Raw genomic sequence first — 18,124 nt, forward strand, 5'->3', positions numbered from 1 at the left:
TGTCACTGTTTGTAAAATTGTATATATAAATGATGTGCGTATGGAGACAGTTGTTTTGTTGCTCTACAGAACATCAAGTCCCATCATGCTTTTCACAGTGACGTCAAAATAGAGTGCCCAATTGTGTTGGTATTCAACCACCAGGACGGACCAGTGCTCGTGTAGTTGTGAAAAACAATGTATAGGATCAGTAGAGGCTTCAGCGAGGGGACTCTAAAGGTAACAACACAAAGCGTTCCTTGAGCAACAGGAGAAATTTAGTTTTAGTGTAAGCTTGCATGTCCAGAAGCATGTCCCTTTCACCACAAGCGATAAGCGTTAAAACTATGGATAACAACGAGGTAACAACTTCAGGTAATTCAGGAAATTCATCATTTCAGGTGTCGTAATCCTGATCTGAACATCTGGATACATCTAAATTATTTTTAGGCGCTTTATTTGGTAACTATATCTGTAATATAGTATACAGTTCGTCAAAAACATTTAAAATCATTTCTCATCTTTTCTACTTTAGTGCCTTTTGTGTTTCCCTGAAATATGTGTCACATGTCTAAATGGTACAACTGAGAATGTGTTTATGGCATAGATAGACAACTGTGTATTAGTCATAACAAATCCTATGGTTGTCATTTGCAGATTATACAAAACATCTGAACTGCAGAAGACATGAATTGTTGTAGACCCCACTGGACACTCAGGTTGTGATAATTCAGCACAGGATGCCTCACCCATGTGTGGCCTACGGATGTGGCAAAACAGCAGAAGATGATGTGACACTATTTAAATTCCCTAAGGACCCTTTGGAATTTCGCAAATGGGAGAAGCAGGTGCAACGTACCCGCAATGACTGGGTCGCCACCCCAAACTCTTACCTGTGCAGTGAGCATTTTGGCAGGGAGTACTTTGAGCCCAAACATTCTTCACCCAAACTGAAGCCAGGAGCTGTTCCTACAGTGTTTGTCCGTCCACACTGTACACACTGCTATGGAGTGGGGTGTAGAGGTTGTCTGCCTGCTGTCCAACAGCAGAGCACTCGTGAAGACAGAGAAAGTACAGTAAGTTTGAAAGACTGGAAGAGTTATGTTGAAGTTATTTTTCAAGCATGTATATGACCTAAAATAACAATCGTATTCATGTGTTATTCAAATGCATGGGATTTATCATTACAGGCAGAATATAATGAAGTAGCACCTGCAAAACCTGATGCTTCTAGTGGTTTATTAGACGAAGACCTACGACCAGGTAATAGGCTAAAGATGGGGACAAAATATTATGGTCTTGAGTTGAAGTTTAAAGGAAGGCATTCTATAATAAATAATAAGTAATATCAGGGACTCGGCCCCAAAGCTTCAATTTAAATGTATTCATCTGAAAGGCCTATTTCTTTACCTTGTGCAGTGGTGTGTGAGATGTGTGGCTACTCTGGGAGTGTGGATACCTTTTTTTCCAAGACCAAGCGTTTTTGCAGCATGTCCTGTTCACGTTCCTATTCATCAAACTCCAAGAGGTTCTCCATTCTGGCACGTTTGCAGGTGAGAACAATGGACAAAGAGCTCGTTAATGGGTTCAGGAAATATTATTCAGGTTATTCGGTTCATAAATGACCACATCTGAACCTGCTATTCGCAGGGGAAAAGCACAGTATATACAGTAGAGTAGAAAGGCAGCATATGATGCTGTTGAAAAGACTAAAAATCAATTCTGTGACATGCATCACCTGACTCTGGTGTAGTTAAGACTGAGACTTCTCAACGCCTCTGACATTAAGCTGCGTGTATAGTCTTTGATACAGAGATTTAATCACATCATCCTGAAGGTAAAAGATCCCAGGTGCCAAAATTCTGTTGAGGAAATTCATCCAAAGCATTAAATGGTTCCAAAATTGAAGTAGACTGATTTATGTTCCCTTGGTCGATTAAAGGGTGGTGCTATTATATGCTCGCCTTTCCAAAATGGCTATTAATCCTGCATGGACAGCTGTTTTGACACCAAATGGCAGAGACTTTGTTAGACTGAGAGCTTGAAAAAGATTCCCTTGGCTTTGAACATAGATAAAAACATTCTCCTCTATATCATCAAAGAAACTGTATTTTCGGCTACAGAAAATATCCAAAAACACTTCAAATGTAAATGCCCCTTTTTTCTTTCTTCCAATACAGGGAAGGCCCCCATCCAAAAAAGCAAAGGTGCTAAACAAAGTGAACAAAGCCCCCCCGCCCCCAGCTGCACCAGAAGGTAAGGGTTAAAAAAACAACAACAACTGAATTATACACAAACTTGTCAAATGCATGTCTCCTCTCTTTCCTGATCATAGGAAACATTCCAGGTTTCGACTGGGGAACTTACCTGGAGAAGGAAACATCCGTGGCTGCATCAGTAACCTGCTTTAGACACGTGAGCACCCAGTCTGAAGAAATAACAAGTTGCACTCATGTATAAGCTGATATGTTTCACTCGTGATCTGTATCAACATGTCTGCAGGTCCCCATGTGTGAGCATTGGGATGACATTACTGTAGGGATGAAGGTGGAGGTCCTGAACACAAATGCAGTCCTGCCTAGTAAAGTATACTGGATTGCCACTGTCATCCAGATCGCAGGTGCGTCTGTGCTTTTGTACGAGCACGCTGATACATGACTACCACGAGAATGATACAAATGGGATCTTTTGCCATTGTCCTGAATTGCGTTTTGAGTTTTCACAACACCCGATACGATGATGACAACAGTGTTGTATTAATGTAGATTTGGGTAAAGGAATTCAACATGTCTTCTCTCAGATGGAACCACTGTTGATTTAACACCTTTTGTATCTAGGATACAAAGCTCTTATGCGATATGAGGGTTTCGAGCATGACAGCAGCCACGACTTTTGGTGCAGCCTCGTTTCAGGAGAAGTAAACCCGATTGGATGGTGTGCTATGACGAGCAAACTGTTAGTGCCACCGCAAGGTGAGAGTTCAGAATCTAAGGTCGCGAATGGGAAATGAAGCTATTAGAAGCAATTAGCACAGTGGAAATCTGAGATCAAGTATGAAATTCATGTGTACAAATGTTGCCCAGACCAAAGCCTGACCAATGACCAAAGTCTGATCTGGTTAACTGTGTACAAACAGACGTAAAGCAGAACATCCCAGACTGGAAAGAATATCTGATGTCAAAGCTGGTGGGGGCCAACACTCTACCTGTTGACTTCTACATAAAGGTAAAGTCAGACTATCTTTTTGCCTTTGAGAAGATAATGAGTTCTTCCATTTTCTCAAGCAAACATTTTCCCGTGCTCCTCCCAGTTGACTGAAAGCATGAAGCCGTCTGTCAAAGTCGGCATGCGTGTGGAGGTCGTGGACCCTAAGCACGTGAGTCGGACAAGAGGGGCCAGCGTCATGTCGGTAGTTGGTGGTCGTCTGCAGCTGATGTACGCAGACCAAAGTGAGGCCCCTGACAACGCCACCTCAGATTTTTGGTGTCACATTTGGAGTCCCTTGGTGCATCCAGTGGGCTGGTCTTTCAGAGTTGGCCATGCCATTAAAGGTCCTGGTAGGTCTGGAGTTGCATTTTCTGTGCTTTGGCCTCAACGCACACAGCAAAAAAACAGTAACAAAGAGTTCATTATACATCATCTGTAATCTGTACTGCTGATAAGTTGACATTTGTAGTTTATAGTGTTCTCTGTTTGATCCGTAACATTTTTGTTTATTAAAGTAAAGAATGCAGAAGCTGCAAGCAATATCGTCAAGGGCAACGCTAACAGCACATCCTTGCTGTTTAAAAAGGTATTAAGTAAAATATCATATGAGAATTTTAATTTTGTCTGATTTAGAGCAGATCTTGATGTGTAATGTGTTCCTCAGCCCAGGTTTGTTTACATGAACGGTGGCTTCTTTGAGAAAGGAATGAAGCTGGAAGCTATTGACCCTCTGAACCTGGGAAGCATCTGTGTAGCTACTGTTCAAAAGGTGGGATGATACCACCTCATCTTTTACTCTTCATGTGACTGAGTGGATGTTCGGAATGGTGATATAATAGTTTAGTTTCTAGATAGCATTACAGCAGTTACTTTTCAAAATTTATGTCACCAAACTCTTTTGTGTGTGTTATCAATAAGATTCTGTGTGTTACAAATTCATAAATTTGCTTTCTAACCTTTTTTCTTACAATTGCCTGTGCTCCCCGACTCAGGTGTTGTTAGATGGCTACCTGATGGTGGCTATTGACGGATCCACATCGGACAGCAACTCTGACTGGTTCTGTTACCACGCGTCATCTCATTCCATTCTTCCCATAAACTTCTGTAAAAAGAACAACATTCCTCTCACAGTACCAAATGGTAAAAGGGAACAAGCTTCTTTACGCAGTCTGTAGTTAATTTATTTCTGAAGGGAGGTTAATTCCACAAAGCTAATAAAATTAAGTCGAGCTTCATAGTCTCATTGACAGCCGATTGGTGTTTCTCTGTCCTGACAGGTTATGATTCTCACACCTTCAAGTGGGAGGAATACCTAAATGAGACCAAGGCGAAGGCAGCGCCAGCAAGGCTCTTCAACACTGTAAGACAGGAAGCTTCCATTTTAGTTTTTAACAATTATTTTAACTGCTTGCAACTCAAAATCCTGTCAATACTGAATTCAAATGTGTTCTGCATGTCAGGACTACCCAGGCTACGGCTTTTCCCCCAACATGAAGCTGGAGGCGGTAGACCTGATGGAGCCCCGCCTTGTGTGCGTAGCCACGGTGAAGCGATGTGTGGGCCGCCTGCTGCTCATCCACTTTGACGGTTGGGAGGATGAGTTCGATCAGTGGGTGGACCACGACTCTCCAGACATTTACCCCGTCGGCTGGTGCGAGATCATGGGCTATCAGCTTCAACCGCCTCCTGAATCTAGTAAATATGCCCTCAATGGGCCATCTTTTCCAACACTGTACTTGTCATTGATAACGTCCGGCACTCAAACCCCTCTTCACTTTATGTGTTAGAGCAGGAGACATCTTTGGGCTTTCAGCCATTTTTGTCTTTGGGATATTTTAACAGTCTGTTATGTTTGTTGTTTAAGTAGGACTGTCAATAAATGAGTGTATTTTATCTGATTCCAGTTGAGCTCCAGCCAGGTGAAATCCAGGCTTCACAGAAGCAGAAATGCAAGCCTTTAAATTCTGGAAAAAGGAGTACGTTTTGACTAGGTTTTCCTTATAGTGCTCTTTCATGGAAACTGTGATTTTCCTCTCATTTCACTGGTTTGGTGTCCAATAGGGAAGAGGAATGCAAAAAAGAGGCTGTCTCTGGAAGGCGCTAAACAAAACACTGGCTGGAACCCTGAGGTCACTGACTCGAGCCATCCTAAAGAGCTGGAAGACCTCGGCCATGATCCCAATGTGCCTCTCGTTGAGCCCAAGATGGAGCCACAGGAGCAGGAGAGTATGTAGATACACTCCTGCTCTACACTTTTTTTTGTCTTTGTGGGGAGCTTGGACTGATTTCTTCTTTTGACTTTTTGTAGTATGTGCAGTGCAGGTGAAAGTGGAGGAGATGGAGATGGAGACGCCCATCCATCCTCCAGAGAGCCCCAGAACCGCTCCCCTCGTCTCAGTCAAACAGGAGGAGGAAGGGGAGCCAACTCAAAAAGATCCAAGATGGGTGGCAAAGCAAAAGGCAGCGCAGGAGGAGAGAGTGCAGAGGGAAGAAGCAGCAGAAACAAGTCCAGAGGTTGGGTGTGTGGAGCAGAATATTAGTGGGGAAAAGAGTTGTGCAGAGAGGAGTGACAACATGGACCAGAGCAGTGGAGATGACTGCAGCAGGGAGGACGTCACAGAGCGGAAGGCTGAGAAGTGAATTTGACTTTCAAGACTCTTTTGGCTGATTTCTTGACTTAAATGTCAACATCACATGTTTCAAGCATTTGTTTTGTTGTGGTATATGCTTTATTTTTTCATGTTTAATCTCCAGCCTTTTAATGCAACTTGCTGAAAACTGAAAGTTTCAGTGAGCTGAAATGTTCCCTTCATTTGTCTTGCAATGGTGTAGTGGTTAAAAATAACAAGCCAGAGGTTGGAACTGTTTTGCTATTGACATTAGCCTTCAAATGCTAACATATCCAGTCGTGTCTTAGGGGTTGATAATCTAACAATGTGTGCGATCTACAATAAAAGTAAAGAGGTCCAGTTTCACTGGCTCAAAATAAAGTGATTTTTTTTGGGGGGGGGATTACCCTGATTTAAAAGGAAGTGCTATGTTGATGGATAAAAAGAGCTTCACACCAGTTCTAAAGGCAGCAGAGGGTAGTTTCTGAGCGTGATTCAACATCTGAAAGCCGTCATGTCGTCTTGTCGATGTTTAGGCAACAACCCGTCTCTTGCTTTTCCTGTCGGCTGGTGAACTTCGGCGAGGTTTCGATTTAGCTTTGAGCATTTTCATGTGATGGGCGCTGAGGTACATCGGTTTGGGTTTGTTTGCCTTTGGCGCCTTTGCTAGTTTTGGGGGTGTGACGGCGGGAGCCGTGGGGAGGGTCTCACCCCCGGGACACGCTCGGAAGACGTGGACATCTTTAATTTTGCGCCCCTTGATCTCAGGTGGATTGGCGCAGGTGGCTCTCACTTTCAGGTTAACTTTCTCAATCCACCTACATAAAGAGAAAAAAGCAAGTGAGATTTGATGTATTTGGATGTAATAAACAGGAAGTTGAGAAACCAGCAAATCTTGAATCTTTGCATTTTTTGCTGGGATTTCTGGATGTTGGTCAACAGAGAAGCTCATGATTCTAAAGAGGATCCACATTAGCATTTATATAAATGTCTTATCCTGAAACACTGCTGATGTTATTATATGATATAAAACATGTTGTCTTTATATTTGATTTCTGATCAGCTGAAAATATTACAATCTATTAGCTACATTTCCTGGTGTTTCCTGATGTTTGTGACCTCTATGGAGCTCTTAATGCTCCATTATATTATACAGATGATATTATTTGCGGATTGCTGAAGATCATAAACCCGTCATAAAGGCCTTACAGGCGCAGCGGCAGCAGGGGGCAGTCACACATCAGAGGGTTGTCAGCCAGGTTGATGACCTCTAGAGATGTGAGAGGGTGGAAATCGGGTACCTCCTCCAGTCGGTTACCTTCTAGAAAAAGGCTCCTTAACCCTGGACCCAGGCCGGCCAGGGAGTTCTGGGACATCTGGAGGATTCAGAATAAGTCCATACACTAATTATATAATCTTGTAAAAGACGATTTTTTTTAAATAAATTGTTTCTAATTATTCTCTGTAATCTAGTAATATTTAGTGTACACACCCACACACACGCATCTATTAACATATTTTGTCACACTTTAAACTGTCAAATAATTAATTCTAATGTAAAAGCCTTTACAAAAGTTATATACATATATATAAGCACAGCATGCAAATAGGTCAGACTTGATTTGAAGTACATTATTCATTCTATACTAAATGGATTTGCAGAAATTCCTGGCTGCAGCTCACCTTCTCCAGTGCCATGTTGTCCAGATAGAGCTCCTTCAGTGACCTCCCCAGAGGCTGGAAAGCATTGGGACCAATCCAGCGAATTGAATTTCCAGACAGCCTCAGGTCTCTGAGGTTCCCCAGTTTACTCATGGCCTCCGTGGGCACCTCCTTCAGCTTGTTTCCTCCCAGGTGGAGCGTGTCGAGATCTCCGGCCCGATCCAAAGCCCTGGGTGACACATTACTAATGGCGTTTCCTGTGAGGTAGAGAGATCGGAGGCCTTCTGCTCCAGCTAGTGTGTCAGGTTCCAGCCTGGTGATGGCATTGTTCTCCAGGTGAAGAGCCAGAAGGCTGGGCACCAGTTTGAAGGCACCTTTGGGAAATGTGGTGAAGCGATTCTTCTCCAAGTGGAGGTACGTCAGCGCGGGGAGGCCTGAAATTAGAAGATGTTTTTCATGCATTGTTAACTCACTCATGGCTAATAACAATATCAAAATGATTGAAGTAAAAGTACTTGTGACACTAAAGAGTAATCTAGTAGGTTAAACATATCGAGCTAGTTCCTCTAATGTTGAATTAAGCCAACCCTTGAAGGCATCAGGACTGAGAGAGGTAAGGTCATTCTCCGACAGGTACAGGTAGATGAGTCCCTTCATTCCACTGAAGGCTCCTTCCTCCACCTCCACGATCTTGCTGCGCTGCAGATGGAGCGACACCACCTGAGCGACACCAGGGAAGCTGTTGCTGGGGATGTAGTGGAATTGGTTGCCACGCAGGTCAAGCAGGCGCGTGTCGGGAGAGAAGCCGCGAGGGATTTTGGTGTGGCCTCGGTTCTCACACGAGGAGTGTTGCGTCACCACCTGAAGGTGAGCAAAATGCTGCAGTTTTATTACATCTTTAATGGCTTTTATTCATGTCCTCTATTCATCCCAAATTAAAGTCTTCATCCTTTAGCATATGCTTCCAAAATCATTGGGTGTGATTATTGGTGAATGATGCCAAAGCATGGGTTATTTTATATGTACAGTACTGTATCACTTGCATCATTTACTGACCTCACAGACACAGTTGACAGGACATTTTATTTTGTTCTCTGGCTCTTCTGTTGGTGGCGGCACAATCCTGGATGCCTCCTCCAGCTCTGCCTTCAACATGGCCTCCTGGCTCTGACAACGCAGTTCAGCGGGGTAAATGGCTGCCAGGTTCTCCCCCAACATGTGGGCAGGCCCTCCACATGTCCCCATCAGCTTCACTTTGTAACGAATCGACCATTCCCTGTAGTGATGAACCATAGAAACGAGAAGATGTGAATTGAATTTCTCCTGAAATATTGACCAGAACTTGGTTTTTAGTCCCCTGTACCTGAGGGGCCGCAGGTAGCAGTTACAGGAAATGGGGTTTCCAGCCAGGTTAAGGCGCGCCAGCTTGGGTGAACCTTCAGAAAAAGGCTGGATGACACGCAACTGGTTATAGCTAATATCAAGGTGAACAAGGCTGGGACATCTGGAGACAGCGGTGTTGGATAATTCCTGCAGGGACATGTGGTCCAGGAAAAGATGGGTGAGTTTAGCCATGGACACCGACTCCTCCCCAAGATAAGTCATTGGGTTGTAGCCCAGATCAAGACGGGTCACCTCAGGCAGTCTGGATGTTGAGAGCGAAAAGAGATAAGTAGGATGAGAGTGAATGTCCATACAGATCAGAATGGGGGTGTAGTCCATATGCTACTCAAAAGAAGGGAGAGGAGCCTTTTCCCTCTCTCTCTACAGCTCAAGCACCTCAATTTATGGAGCTCTCAACACCGGCAATCTTTTTTGGCTACCTCAGAGCATCTGAGCTCAGAGGACAAGACCTAAAGACTGCTTGCCTGGTCATGGTCTCTGTGGGGAAGAACTGCAGTTCATTGTGGTCCAGACTGAGACGGGTGAGAGTAAAGAGACCAGCAAAGGCTTCAATGTCGAGATAGTTCAGAGAATTGTGACTAAGCCGGAGCCATTTGATGTTCTGCAGGCCCTGTGAGGACAAGAAGTGTCAGGTTTTAAGTGGCTTCAAGAGGTGTTTCAACAACAGGAGTAAAGGTCAGACGGTCTTTTTCAACCCAACCTGAAAGGCCAGATTGGGGATGTAGACGAGCTGATTGTGCGTGATTGACAGCAGGTTGAGGAAGCCGAGCTGGGAGAAAGCTCCAGGCTGGATCTCTTCGACACGGTTGTGGTCGATCAGAAGCTGCTTCAGCGAGGAGAGCCCATCAAAAGACTCCTAGATACAAGAAATGCAAAGAAAGGCACTGGAACATTCTTTACATTTGTAGAAATGAAATAGAAGTTTGGGTCCTGCCAAAAAAAAAAGTGCTGAATACTGGACATCAGGTGCATTATGACCTGGTAGAGAATCTCAATGTTGTTGTTAGCTAGGTTGAGGAAAACCAGACGCCCGAGGCCACGAAAAGCCCCTTCCTTCACATGACGGATGTTACAGCGCTGCATGGACAGGTGAGTCAGGTAAGGGGTGTGTCTGAAAGCCCCCGTGGGCAGCTCCTGGATGTCATTGCCTCTGAGATCTAACTTCACAGTGATCTACGAACAGAACAAGAGCATTTATTGCGAACCAGGAAGGGAAGCTGTGCCATTATGGGGACAGGGACGCCAAGCATCGGATATCGAACGCCAGACCTCGTCGACATCAGGAGGAACCTGGGTCAGGTTCTTCCTGACGCAGGCCACGTTGAGCTGGATCTGGTCACAGATACACTGCTGTGGACATTTTGCTGGATGTGTAGCAGGGATGTTGAGGAGGAGGCCGAGCAGCAGGGCCCAGAGGGTGTTGGGACAGAGCTGCTTCTCAGGGTGCATCTAAGAACAACAGCATTTGATAGACACACAGGTAGATTAGATTCTGCCATCTGAAAACGGTTTGACAGAGCTGAGCTGAAAGATAAAACAATTAAAGTAGATGTGCAGGTGTTTTCCATAAGTGAATGTTGTGTTGATGGCACCACAGTTGTCACCTCAGAAGTTTGCCTGTATTAGGATGAGAAAAAATTCAACTTAATCTGTAGATAAAACCGTATGACACACTCTTATTATTGTGTGATTTATTGGATTAAGGTCATTTTTGTCAGCCTGGCCTGCTCCAGTCTTCACTGGAATGCCCTAAAACCACAATCCGTTGTGGGATCAAGAGTCTTGATCCGCAGGAATGGACACGAAAATTTCCACAGCCCCGCACTCTGAAATACGGAACCAGAAATGTTGACATTGATGGTGCCATGCCTCCAAAATGTTGTCGGAGCTGCTGCAACGCACTGCGCTGGGGATGACTGACATGTGAAAACGGTGGGAAATCTAGGAAACGTTGAAATTCACCATGTTCGGATCATTGCGCGCATTTCGTCGGCAGTTTGCATCTGAGATCCCCTGAGACAAGAGGGGACGAGAAACTAGAGACGGAGGAATTTCCCTCACACCGAAGGTTGGTCCGCCTCCCTCCGGGATCAACAGCCACGACCGCAGAGGAGCTGCAGCGCCATCACGCACAAAGGCGCACAGTGTCTCTTTGCCGATGTGGTGCCAATACGCGTTTCCCCCTTAAAAACGTCTCTTCAACGGACGGTGAAAAACCTGGTGCTTAATCGCCCCTAAAAGCGATTCCTCTTTTATATCCTGCGCTAGGGTATTTGCGTAAAAAGGTTCGCTGAGTTAATGATTTTAACAATGTTTTGGGCGTGCGGAAAACTATTAATAAAAAATAATTCTTGTGGTGGATAAATAGGCACAATCCTCGATTTTAACGTCAAGAGTTTATGTACAATGTTAATTCTTACACTGTGAAATATTTCCCTATTTTTTTAAAAACAAAACATGACGCGTAAAAGTGGCAAAAACCAATTTGCGCACAGAGCGCAAATAGGTTTTTCAGCGTCGTATTCATCACCATAGCAACTACTCCAGTGAGAACACTTGTTTATCTTCATCGCATAGATTTTCTTCTCTCAAAGGTATCATAGGAATGAGTTTTACACGCACTCACCTTGGTGTCGTGGCGTCCTCGTTTACTGGCTGCTGAATGCCGCACGGTCTCTGCTCCTGTTGCTGCTCTTCCCCAACCATAACAAACCTTTCATACTAGCACACACGCGTGGACGCGCACACACATTTCTGAGCCTTGGTCGTATTTGTCAACTTCTTTGGGGGGAAAGAAAAGAAGCAAAATGCACCAATGTAGAAGTCTATAAATATTCACGTACAGTTCTCAAGTTTTATCCCAGCTAGTTTCTAATGCAGCAATAACTTTTAGTCAATAAACACACATAAACACGGTCAGGCTGTTGATGAATTATATTTGACAGGAGTACAAATATCAGGCACACAGAGAAAAACAGTCTAGATTTAAAGTCACAAGTCTTAAAATGCCAACAAGATTCCCATATCACCAACAGACGACTGCGAGGTAAGTTGTGAAAAGTGAAATGAAAGAGAATGAGACAGGCAATTCTTCACTCAGAAAAAGACACAGCACCTTGAAGGGATGACCGTGTCTCCTACTCTGTGGCTGCGGGCCCATGCTCACGCAGACATTCAGGCTGGTGTGTACACATGTGTTTGTGTCCTGGTGGGACTTAACAGCCACTGGAATGTTGATTCTGTTTTTCTTATGAAAGTATCATGTAAAATAATCCGATTCCCTTTTGTGCTGCAATGCCAATTCTATCAGCAAGAGCGTTACATGTGAACGAAGGTCAACCTCTTTATTTCCTCCTGCTGGCAACACTGAGGCCAACTGGACGCTGAAGACACCAGGAAAACTTCTGGAGTAGACAAAGAGGAGTAACCATAACACTGCGATTACAGCATAACCCTCAAGATATTTGCAAATTCAAGTATCAACTAGATGTATTTTTGCATGCGACTAAATGCTAAACTATGCCAGAACTATGCCAACATTCAGGGTGTTCATTTATTTACTTCTGTATTTTTTTTAGTAATATGTCTTTCTATAAAAAATATATAGGTAGCAATCTTAAGTAGAAAAATAAAAGATTAAGATATTTTGGGTCACAAGTCAACACATCCTTAAAATATTCGAGTGAGGGAAAACAGGTTAAGTGGTTATCAGTTTTGTGTTTGAGTGCATCGTCCCAAATCGATACTCAGCGGTCCATCATCATTGTTCCTTATCGCACTTCTTCTTCAGAGCTGAGCTCAGTCTCTCTCCTGCACCACTGCACGATTTCAGAGCATCTGTGTTCCTGAAAATTCCCAAAGATTACAATTATCTTTCGGGCTGAAAAGACAAAAAAAAAGGTCCGGCTAAATGGTGACCCTACTTAGACATGAAGGTTTGAAGAAGTGCTGCATGGTGTGGTTCAAAATACTTCTGCTGGACGGCATGTTCTAAACACAGCAGCTGACCTGGCACTAGTGAAACCTTGGTGGTCTTCTCCTCTCCCTGGAATGAGACAAAATGATTTATCAACACCACCGTGTCTCTGTGGAAGGTAACACAAAAAAACCCCCAAAAAACATCTGTATTGTTCTGGCAAAACATAAGAGCACCATCATCTTAAAAACTCATCTAAGTTTCTTGAGAGGGATCAAAACTGTCATTATTTCTATTCAAATGTAATCTTTACAATGAAGTTTATGATTTGTTTTCAGGTACTAATTTTAAATTTTTTCTAGTTGCTTTTGCTTTAAAATAGTAATCAGGGAGCTAGCAGTAGCCATCCTGTTAGCAATGTTCTTGTGACAGCAGTAACGACAATAATGGAAATTCAATTATAAACACAATGGTGGTGCCAGAAAGTGTTTCCACTACCATGGAAATGATAGCCGAATCACACAAGCTACAACTATTAAAATGAATCAACACCAATGTTAGAATTCTCCAAGGCAAAACCTAATATCAATAATGATCAAAAGATGCAAACGCTGTCACCCGCCTTTATATTTAAACTGCCAGGCCAACAGACTCTAAAATAGATGTGTTGAATGGACAAAGTGTTCAGTCCCAAGCCGTTGGGACCACTGTTGGTAATAGAGCTCTACCTTTAGGAATCCCATCATGACCAGCAGTGTTGAGAGGAAGCAGTATGAATGGAAGCATGAAGAAGACAGGAGCTTCATCAGCAAAGAGTCTGTGACAGGAAACAGGGATATGGAACAATTAAGTGAAGGGACTCATTTAAAAAAAAGGTTTTGGAAAAATATGAGTATGTTCTTATCTGTTGAGAAAACGAATGACTAAGTATTTACACTTACCGACAATCTCAAAAACAGCAGTTTTGGTCTCTGAATCCTCGTTATACAAGGAAGCAATTTTTAAAAGCACATCAGCTGCCTTGTGGGGGTCTGATGGATCCACCTGGTTAAAACAAGAGGGATTATCTGATCAGTAAAAATGTCTGCATAGCAAAATAATCCTCCAGGAAATTCTTCTCTTACCTGGTGCTGCAGCTGTGTCCTCATCTCCCCCAGCTGAAGGAGCTTTTCTTGAGAGGGGCTGCTGATAAAAGCCAGGATCTTTGCCTGATGGAGGACAGAATGTTGCAGTCACATTAGCCACAATAAAACCAATAATGTGGTGTTAACTTACTGGGCTCCGGAGTCTTTCAGGACTGTCTTCTCCTATTAGTCCAGTTTCCCCCACGATAACACCACCATTGTAGTCGTTACACTGATTCACTTCATCATCACCATCATCTTCATCACTGTTTTCACAAACTTCGTTCTCATCCTCGTTGTCCTCATCATCAGGTTCTCCTTCATCTTCACTGTAAAAAGGTCCACAGTTTCAAAGTGCAGCCCTTATATCATGAACAATGTGGGGTGGACAATGTCCTGCACCACAAAGATATCATATTACCTGAGTGATCCCAGCATGTCTGCTTTGTCCATTTCCTCCATCACTTCCCTCAAAGCTTCACAGCCGTCCTCTCCCAGACAGTTGCCTGAAGAAGGGGCATTTAAATGTCTTTAAATACGTGCTGGATATTACAGGAAAACACATTTCCCCCATATAGATTGCATCACAAGGTGGACATACCATTCAAATCCAATCTCTCCATCTGAGGTTTGTCCATGACAGCACGGGCCACCACAAGAGCTGCTGCTTCTGTGATCTCGCCATATGAAAGATTGAGCTCCTGAGAAAAGAAACAAAAGCATCATCAGCCTGTTGACAGAGAAAACGCAGAACCACCATCTAAAGTCGTTCTTGTTAACTGACCTTGAGGACAGGAACTCCTTCTCTGATCACTGCTGCGAGGGCGATGGCTCCCTCAGAGCGAACCAGGCAGTCGCCAAAGTTGACCACCTGCAGGCTCCTCAGGTGTGTCAGAGCCTGCGCAGACAGCAGAGAATGCATGAGTACGCCAATCCACATTTATGCTCCCTTCTGGGAATTGCATTAACAGAATTTACCTTTGCCATAGCCAGCGTTCCCTTTTTGGTAAAAGTGTTGTCATTGAAGTTTAGGACACGGAGCTCACGATTGTGTCGCATAGCTGAAGCCAACGCCACCACGCCTGCATGGTTGATACCGTTCTGGGGCATGTGGACTTCTTCCAGGCTGCCTATGAGCTAACATGCAACACAGGATTCTAAGCATCTACTTGGCAAGCCACTAAAAACCGAGTTTGAATTGTGAAAAGACACTAAACTGACAGGATAGAGACAGTGCTTTTTAGATCTTTTGATAATAAATAACAGTTCTTCAGATGACACATCTGAAAATACTTTATTCAAAAATACATGCAAAAGAATGATTTCAAAGTCTGTCACAGGGCACAAAGCAAAGTTGGATTAGAGATTTGTACCTGAAAGGCCTTGGCGAGAGCGCGGGCTCCTTCATTTTCCAGACGGTTCCTTCCTGCAACAAACACTCTCAGCCGGAATGGAGCTCCGACCTCTGTTGACCGTCTATGGCACTCGATCAGAGCTTCGGCCAGAATCTACCAAACCAAACAGTGGTTCTCATTTAAAATGTGCTGTGGTAAAAACTGTGGTAAAAACTTACAGAAAACTTCCCTGATTACCTTCCCTCCGCCAACTCCCATGCCACAGTTATTGAGCTTCAGCTCCCTCAAGGTGTGGCAGCTGGGGCTCTTCAGCAGTCGTTCGATTCCCTTCACACCATCTGGACCGAAGGCATTGTCACTCAGGTCCAGTTCAGTCAGCCGGACTCCTGCACACATCAGCGCATCGCCCAGACACCTCTGATGACAGCAAAGATAAAGCATGTAAAATCAACAGAACCAGACAGCTGTGAACACAGATCTGAGGACAGTCATAAGAAAATAGGAAAAATAAGTATATATTAATCTCTCTGATGAACCTCTTTCCAAACATTTTCTTTAAATTTGAACCAGGGAAGGTAAAATACACATCTGGATGGCATCCTTTTAAGAAATATCTCAGTTTAGTCCAATTACATGATGCCAAAATCCCAGAACTAGCCATAATTTGTTGAGAAAATTATATATACAATACTTTAATGATTGTACAGAACATTTAGTAAGGGTGGCTAATCCTTATGTTCTGCTGTGACCAAGAATTTACAAAGCATCCTGGAATTTTGGTCAAACCGGTACAACGTATGAAGCATCTTATGATGAATTACTGTATCATTTTGGAAACAACATAATCAGTAGGTGACAATCTTTACCAGGGCTGTTGGGATTTCAGAGCGCAACCTTCCAGTAAACATGTCACTCCAGTAGCACCGCTGAAAGATAAGATAGCAAAAATGTTTTGGCTCGTTTCTTATTGGTCAACAGTGCTGACACTTTTGGTAGGCCTCATGACTTTAATCGCAATAATGAAACTAATATTTCCAAAAATACTTCGGAAAGAAACCAAAAATGAAAAAACAAACATGTACAGCAATTCCCTAGGTCAGTGGTGCCCAACCAGTCAACGTTTGACAATTTTACTGCTGCCTGGGAGGGTTGAACTGTGAGTGAAGAATAATAAACCGATCAGTACCTGGAGCATGTCTTTGCTCTCCAGAGCTTTTGCAATGGCCCAGGCAGCATCCACTCCCATGGTGTTCCCCTCCAGACACAAAGCTCTCAGGGATTGGTGCTGCTCGATCTCACGGACCAGCTCCTCCACTAGAAGGACAAAGAACAAGCAGTAAGATGCTGAGACTGCTCAGATCTGTCCAGGAACATGTCCAAGACACAGGCCTGTCCAAGAGTATCATCGTCGGACCTGATGCTGCGTCATCCAGCTTCAATCCAAGACCTTTAATGGTCAATTCTTCATCTCCAACATGAGTTTTGGCAAGAGTATCCGCCAACTGAGCGATGTCGTCGGAAGCCATCGTGACTCTGGAGAGCCAATAAGGAGAATATAAAGTAGCTATTATTTCATGTGAGAAATGCCCACGATCACAATTCAGTAAACAGAGAAAAAGCAACTCTTTCCAACATCAACAACATTTCCAATCAATAAAATTTATTGTCACGTTAGCTAGTTAGCTTTACCGGCGATAGCTATGGAGGTATATCAGTATAACCTGTTAGCGCAGGAGAGAGAGAAGCGATCGTCTTTATCAAGAAATGCCAATTTTCAATAATCTCTCTTAAACAGCAACTTACCACAGAGAATAATTTCGAGAGAACGTGTTAGAGACTGTCGCAAATCGTGGTGTACACACACCAACCCTGAACGGCGCCGGCCGGTTGCTTGTCAAGTGCCTGATAACCCGGAAACGTAACCATGTCACTACTGCGCATGTGCGACAGACATCGCAAGTCGATATAAAACGTTACACTTTGAAATCAAAGGAACATAAGAAATAAACCTTACTAAAATTCCATTTCAATTAAATACATTAAACATCGCACACATTCTTTTATATGCACCACAACGGTGACATAATGTTTAAATTGATATAAAGACGGCTTGGAAACGACGGCTTTTTGGCTTGGAAATTTACGTTTGTAATTGTGACATTTGGCAAAAGGTAAAATTATAAGGATTTATTTGTCGTGTTTATTGGAGTCATAAAAGTCAGCTATAAAACATCGATAATTTAGGGTAGTCTAAGAAAGACAAGTGCTGGTAAAAAGAGCCGTCTTTCCAGGATTTGTGTTTTTTCAAAAGACCAAAAGAAATTTTAAATTACGGTTATATATTACAAAAAACACGTCACATTAAGGTCATAATCAATATTTTGAAACTTGGTAAATACGATTCTGCATAACTGTATAATTTATTGAAGAAATGACTGTTTAAAATAAGACACGATGTCATACAGAAAGTGTATTTTACACAACTCTGAATATTGTACAATCTTGCCCTCGATAAGAGTCCTAAATGAAGTTCTATTTAAAAGCTATCGAACGACGATGTGATATGCGCAGGTTAGCATATTAACACGTTTTAGAATACGTGTTTACACAGCTCTTGTTGAATAATTAACGATGCATATAGCCAAGGTTTAACGCATGCGCAGTAAATCGTAGGCGTAAACGCTGACACTTAACCACGTGACATCATTGCGCTCCTCTCTTCTTCCTCCTCTATTTTCATTTTACTGAAACGAATATACAAACGCTCTACCGCCATCTGCTGTTTTAACTAGATGTTGTTCTGTTTACCAAGTACCTCAACACCCTCACATTGGAACCAATATCGTTTTAATGTCCCTGACAGTGCAA

General features: G+C 43.2%; 3 protein-coding genes across 7 annotated transcripts; 1 reads left to right on the forward strand and 2 right to left on the reverse strand.

Annotated features, from left to right (window-relative positions):
- Positions 1-69: 69 nt before the first annotated feature.
- Positions 70-6,688, forward strand: l3mbtl2 (L3MBTL histone methyl-lysine binding protein 2). 3 transcript variants are annotated; one of them, XM_011604944.2, is made up of 18 exons: positions 70-219; positions 637-1,055; positions 1,170-1,242; positions 1,399-1,532; positions 2,160-2,235; positions 2,315-2,394; positions 2,482-2,599; positions 2,817-2,951; positions 3,116-3,204; positions 3,290-3,536; positions 3,702-3,772; positions 3,851-3,955; positions 4,179-4,326; positions 4,464-4,546; positions 4,647-4,881; positions 5,091-5,162; positions 5,248-5,412; positions 5,495-6,688. In XM_011604944.2, the coding sequence occupies exons 2-18, from the start codon at positions 720-722 to the stop codon at positions 5,824-5,826; spliced, it is 2,499 nt and encodes an 832-aa protein (XP_011603246.2). In that variant the 5' UTR covers positions 70-219; positions 637-719; the 3' UTR covers positions 5,827-6,688. The 3 variants fall into 3 exon arrangements, with proteins under 3 accessions (XP_011603246.2, XP_029699196.1, XP_011603250.2); XM_029843336.1 differs by having other exon boundaries at positions 113-354; positions 3,290-3,428; XM_011604948.2 differs by having other exon boundaries at positions 114-354.
- On the reverse strand, positions 6,318-11,717 carry chadlb (chondroadherin-like b). 2 transcript variants are annotated; one of them, XM_003961524.3, is made up of 11 exons: positions 11,488-11,717; positions 10,131-10,310; positions 9,840-10,034; positions 9,562-9,717; positions 9,326-9,471; positions 8,821-9,102; positions 8,514-8,733; positions 8,045-8,318; positions 7,479-7,891; positions 7,005-7,171; positions 6,318-6,613 (listed from the first exon to the last, which is right to left on the reverse strand). In XM_003961524.3, exons 2-11 carry the CDS (start codon positions 10,308-10,310, stop codon positions 6,328-6,330), a joined length of 2,319 nt encoding a protein of 772 aa, XP_003961573.1. In that variant the 5' UTR covers positions 11,488-11,717; the 3' UTR covers positions 6,318-6,327. The 2 variants fall into 2 exon arrangements, with proteins under 2 accessions (XP_003961573.1, XP_029699203.1); XM_029843343.1 differs by lacking the exon at positions 11,488-11,717 and adding an exon at positions 10,824-11,034.
- A 63-nt stretch (positions 11,718-11,780) lies between these two features.
- Positions 11,781-17,221, reverse strand: rangap1b (Ran GTPase activating protein 1b). Of its 2 annotated transcripts, none has more exons than XM_003961359.3 (16): positions 17,060-17,221; positions 16,671-16,789; positions 16,443-16,570; positions 16,123-16,182; positions 15,494-15,673; positions 15,275-15,409; positions 14,880-15,038; positions 14,686-14,799; positions 14,503-14,602; positions 14,323-14,407; positions 14,053-14,230; positions 13,902-13,985; positions 13,719-13,821; positions 13,506-13,594; positions 12,785-12,906; positions 11,781-12,706 (listed from the first exon to the last, which is right to left on the reverse strand). In XM_003961359.3, the coding sequence occupies exons 2-16, from the start codon at positions 16,780-16,782 to the stop codon at positions 12,622-12,624; spliced, it is 1,734 nt and encodes a 577-aa protein (XP_003961408.3). In that variant the 5' UTR covers positions 16,783-16,789; positions 17,060-17,221; the 3' UTR covers positions 11,781-12,621. The 2 variants fall into 2 exon arrangements, with proteins under 2 accessions (XP_003961408.3, XP_011603240.2); XM_011604938.2 differs by having other exon boundaries at positions 17,125-17,144.
- Between the last annotated feature and the right edge of the window lie 903 nt (positions 17,222-18,124).

The sequence above is a fragment of the Takifugu rubripes genome, chromosome 1, assembly GCF_901000725.2.
Source record: "Takifugu rubripes chromosome 1, fTakRub1.2, whole genome shotgun sequence".
NCBI classification, from domain to species: domain Eukaryota; kingdom Metazoa; phylum Chordata; class Actinopteri; order Tetraodontiformes; family Tetraodontidae; genus Takifugu; species Takifugu rubripes.

Coding starts and splice junctions, on each gene's coding strand:
- l3mbtl2 (XM_011604944.2), top strand. CDS start 720: ATGCCTCACCCATGTGTGGCCTACGGATGTGGCAAAACAGCAGAAGAT. Junction 4,327..4,463: donor TCCTCTCACAGTACCAAATG/GTAAAAGGGAAC, acceptor CTGTCCTGACAG/GTTATGATTCTCACACCTTC. Junction 5,163..5,247: donor TTTAAATTCTGGAAAAAGGA/GTACGTTTTGAC, acceptor GGTGTCCAATAG/GGAAGAGGAATGCAAAAAAG.
- chadlb (XM_029843343.1), bottom strand. Junction 9,718..9,839: donor ACATTGAGATTCTCTACCAG/GTCATAATGCAC, acceptor TCTTGTATCTAG/GAGTCTTTTGATGGGCTCTC. Junction 6,614..7,004: donor CCCCTGCTGCCGCTGCGCCT/GTAAGGCCTTTA, acceptor CTCTTTATGTAG/GTGGATTGAGAAAGTTAACC.
- rangap1b (XM_003961359.3), bottom strand. CDS start 16,782: ATGGCTTCCGACGACATCGCTCAGTTGGCGGATACTCTTGCCAAAACT. Junction 15,410..15,493: donor TGGGAGTTGGCGGAGGGAAG/GTAATCAGGGAA, acceptor TTGGTTTGGTAG/ATTCTGGCCGAAGCTCTGAT. Junction 13,595..13,718: donor TGCTGTTTTTGAGATTGTCG/GTAAGTGTAAAT, acceptor TTCCTGTCACAG/ACTCTTTGCTGATGAAGCTC.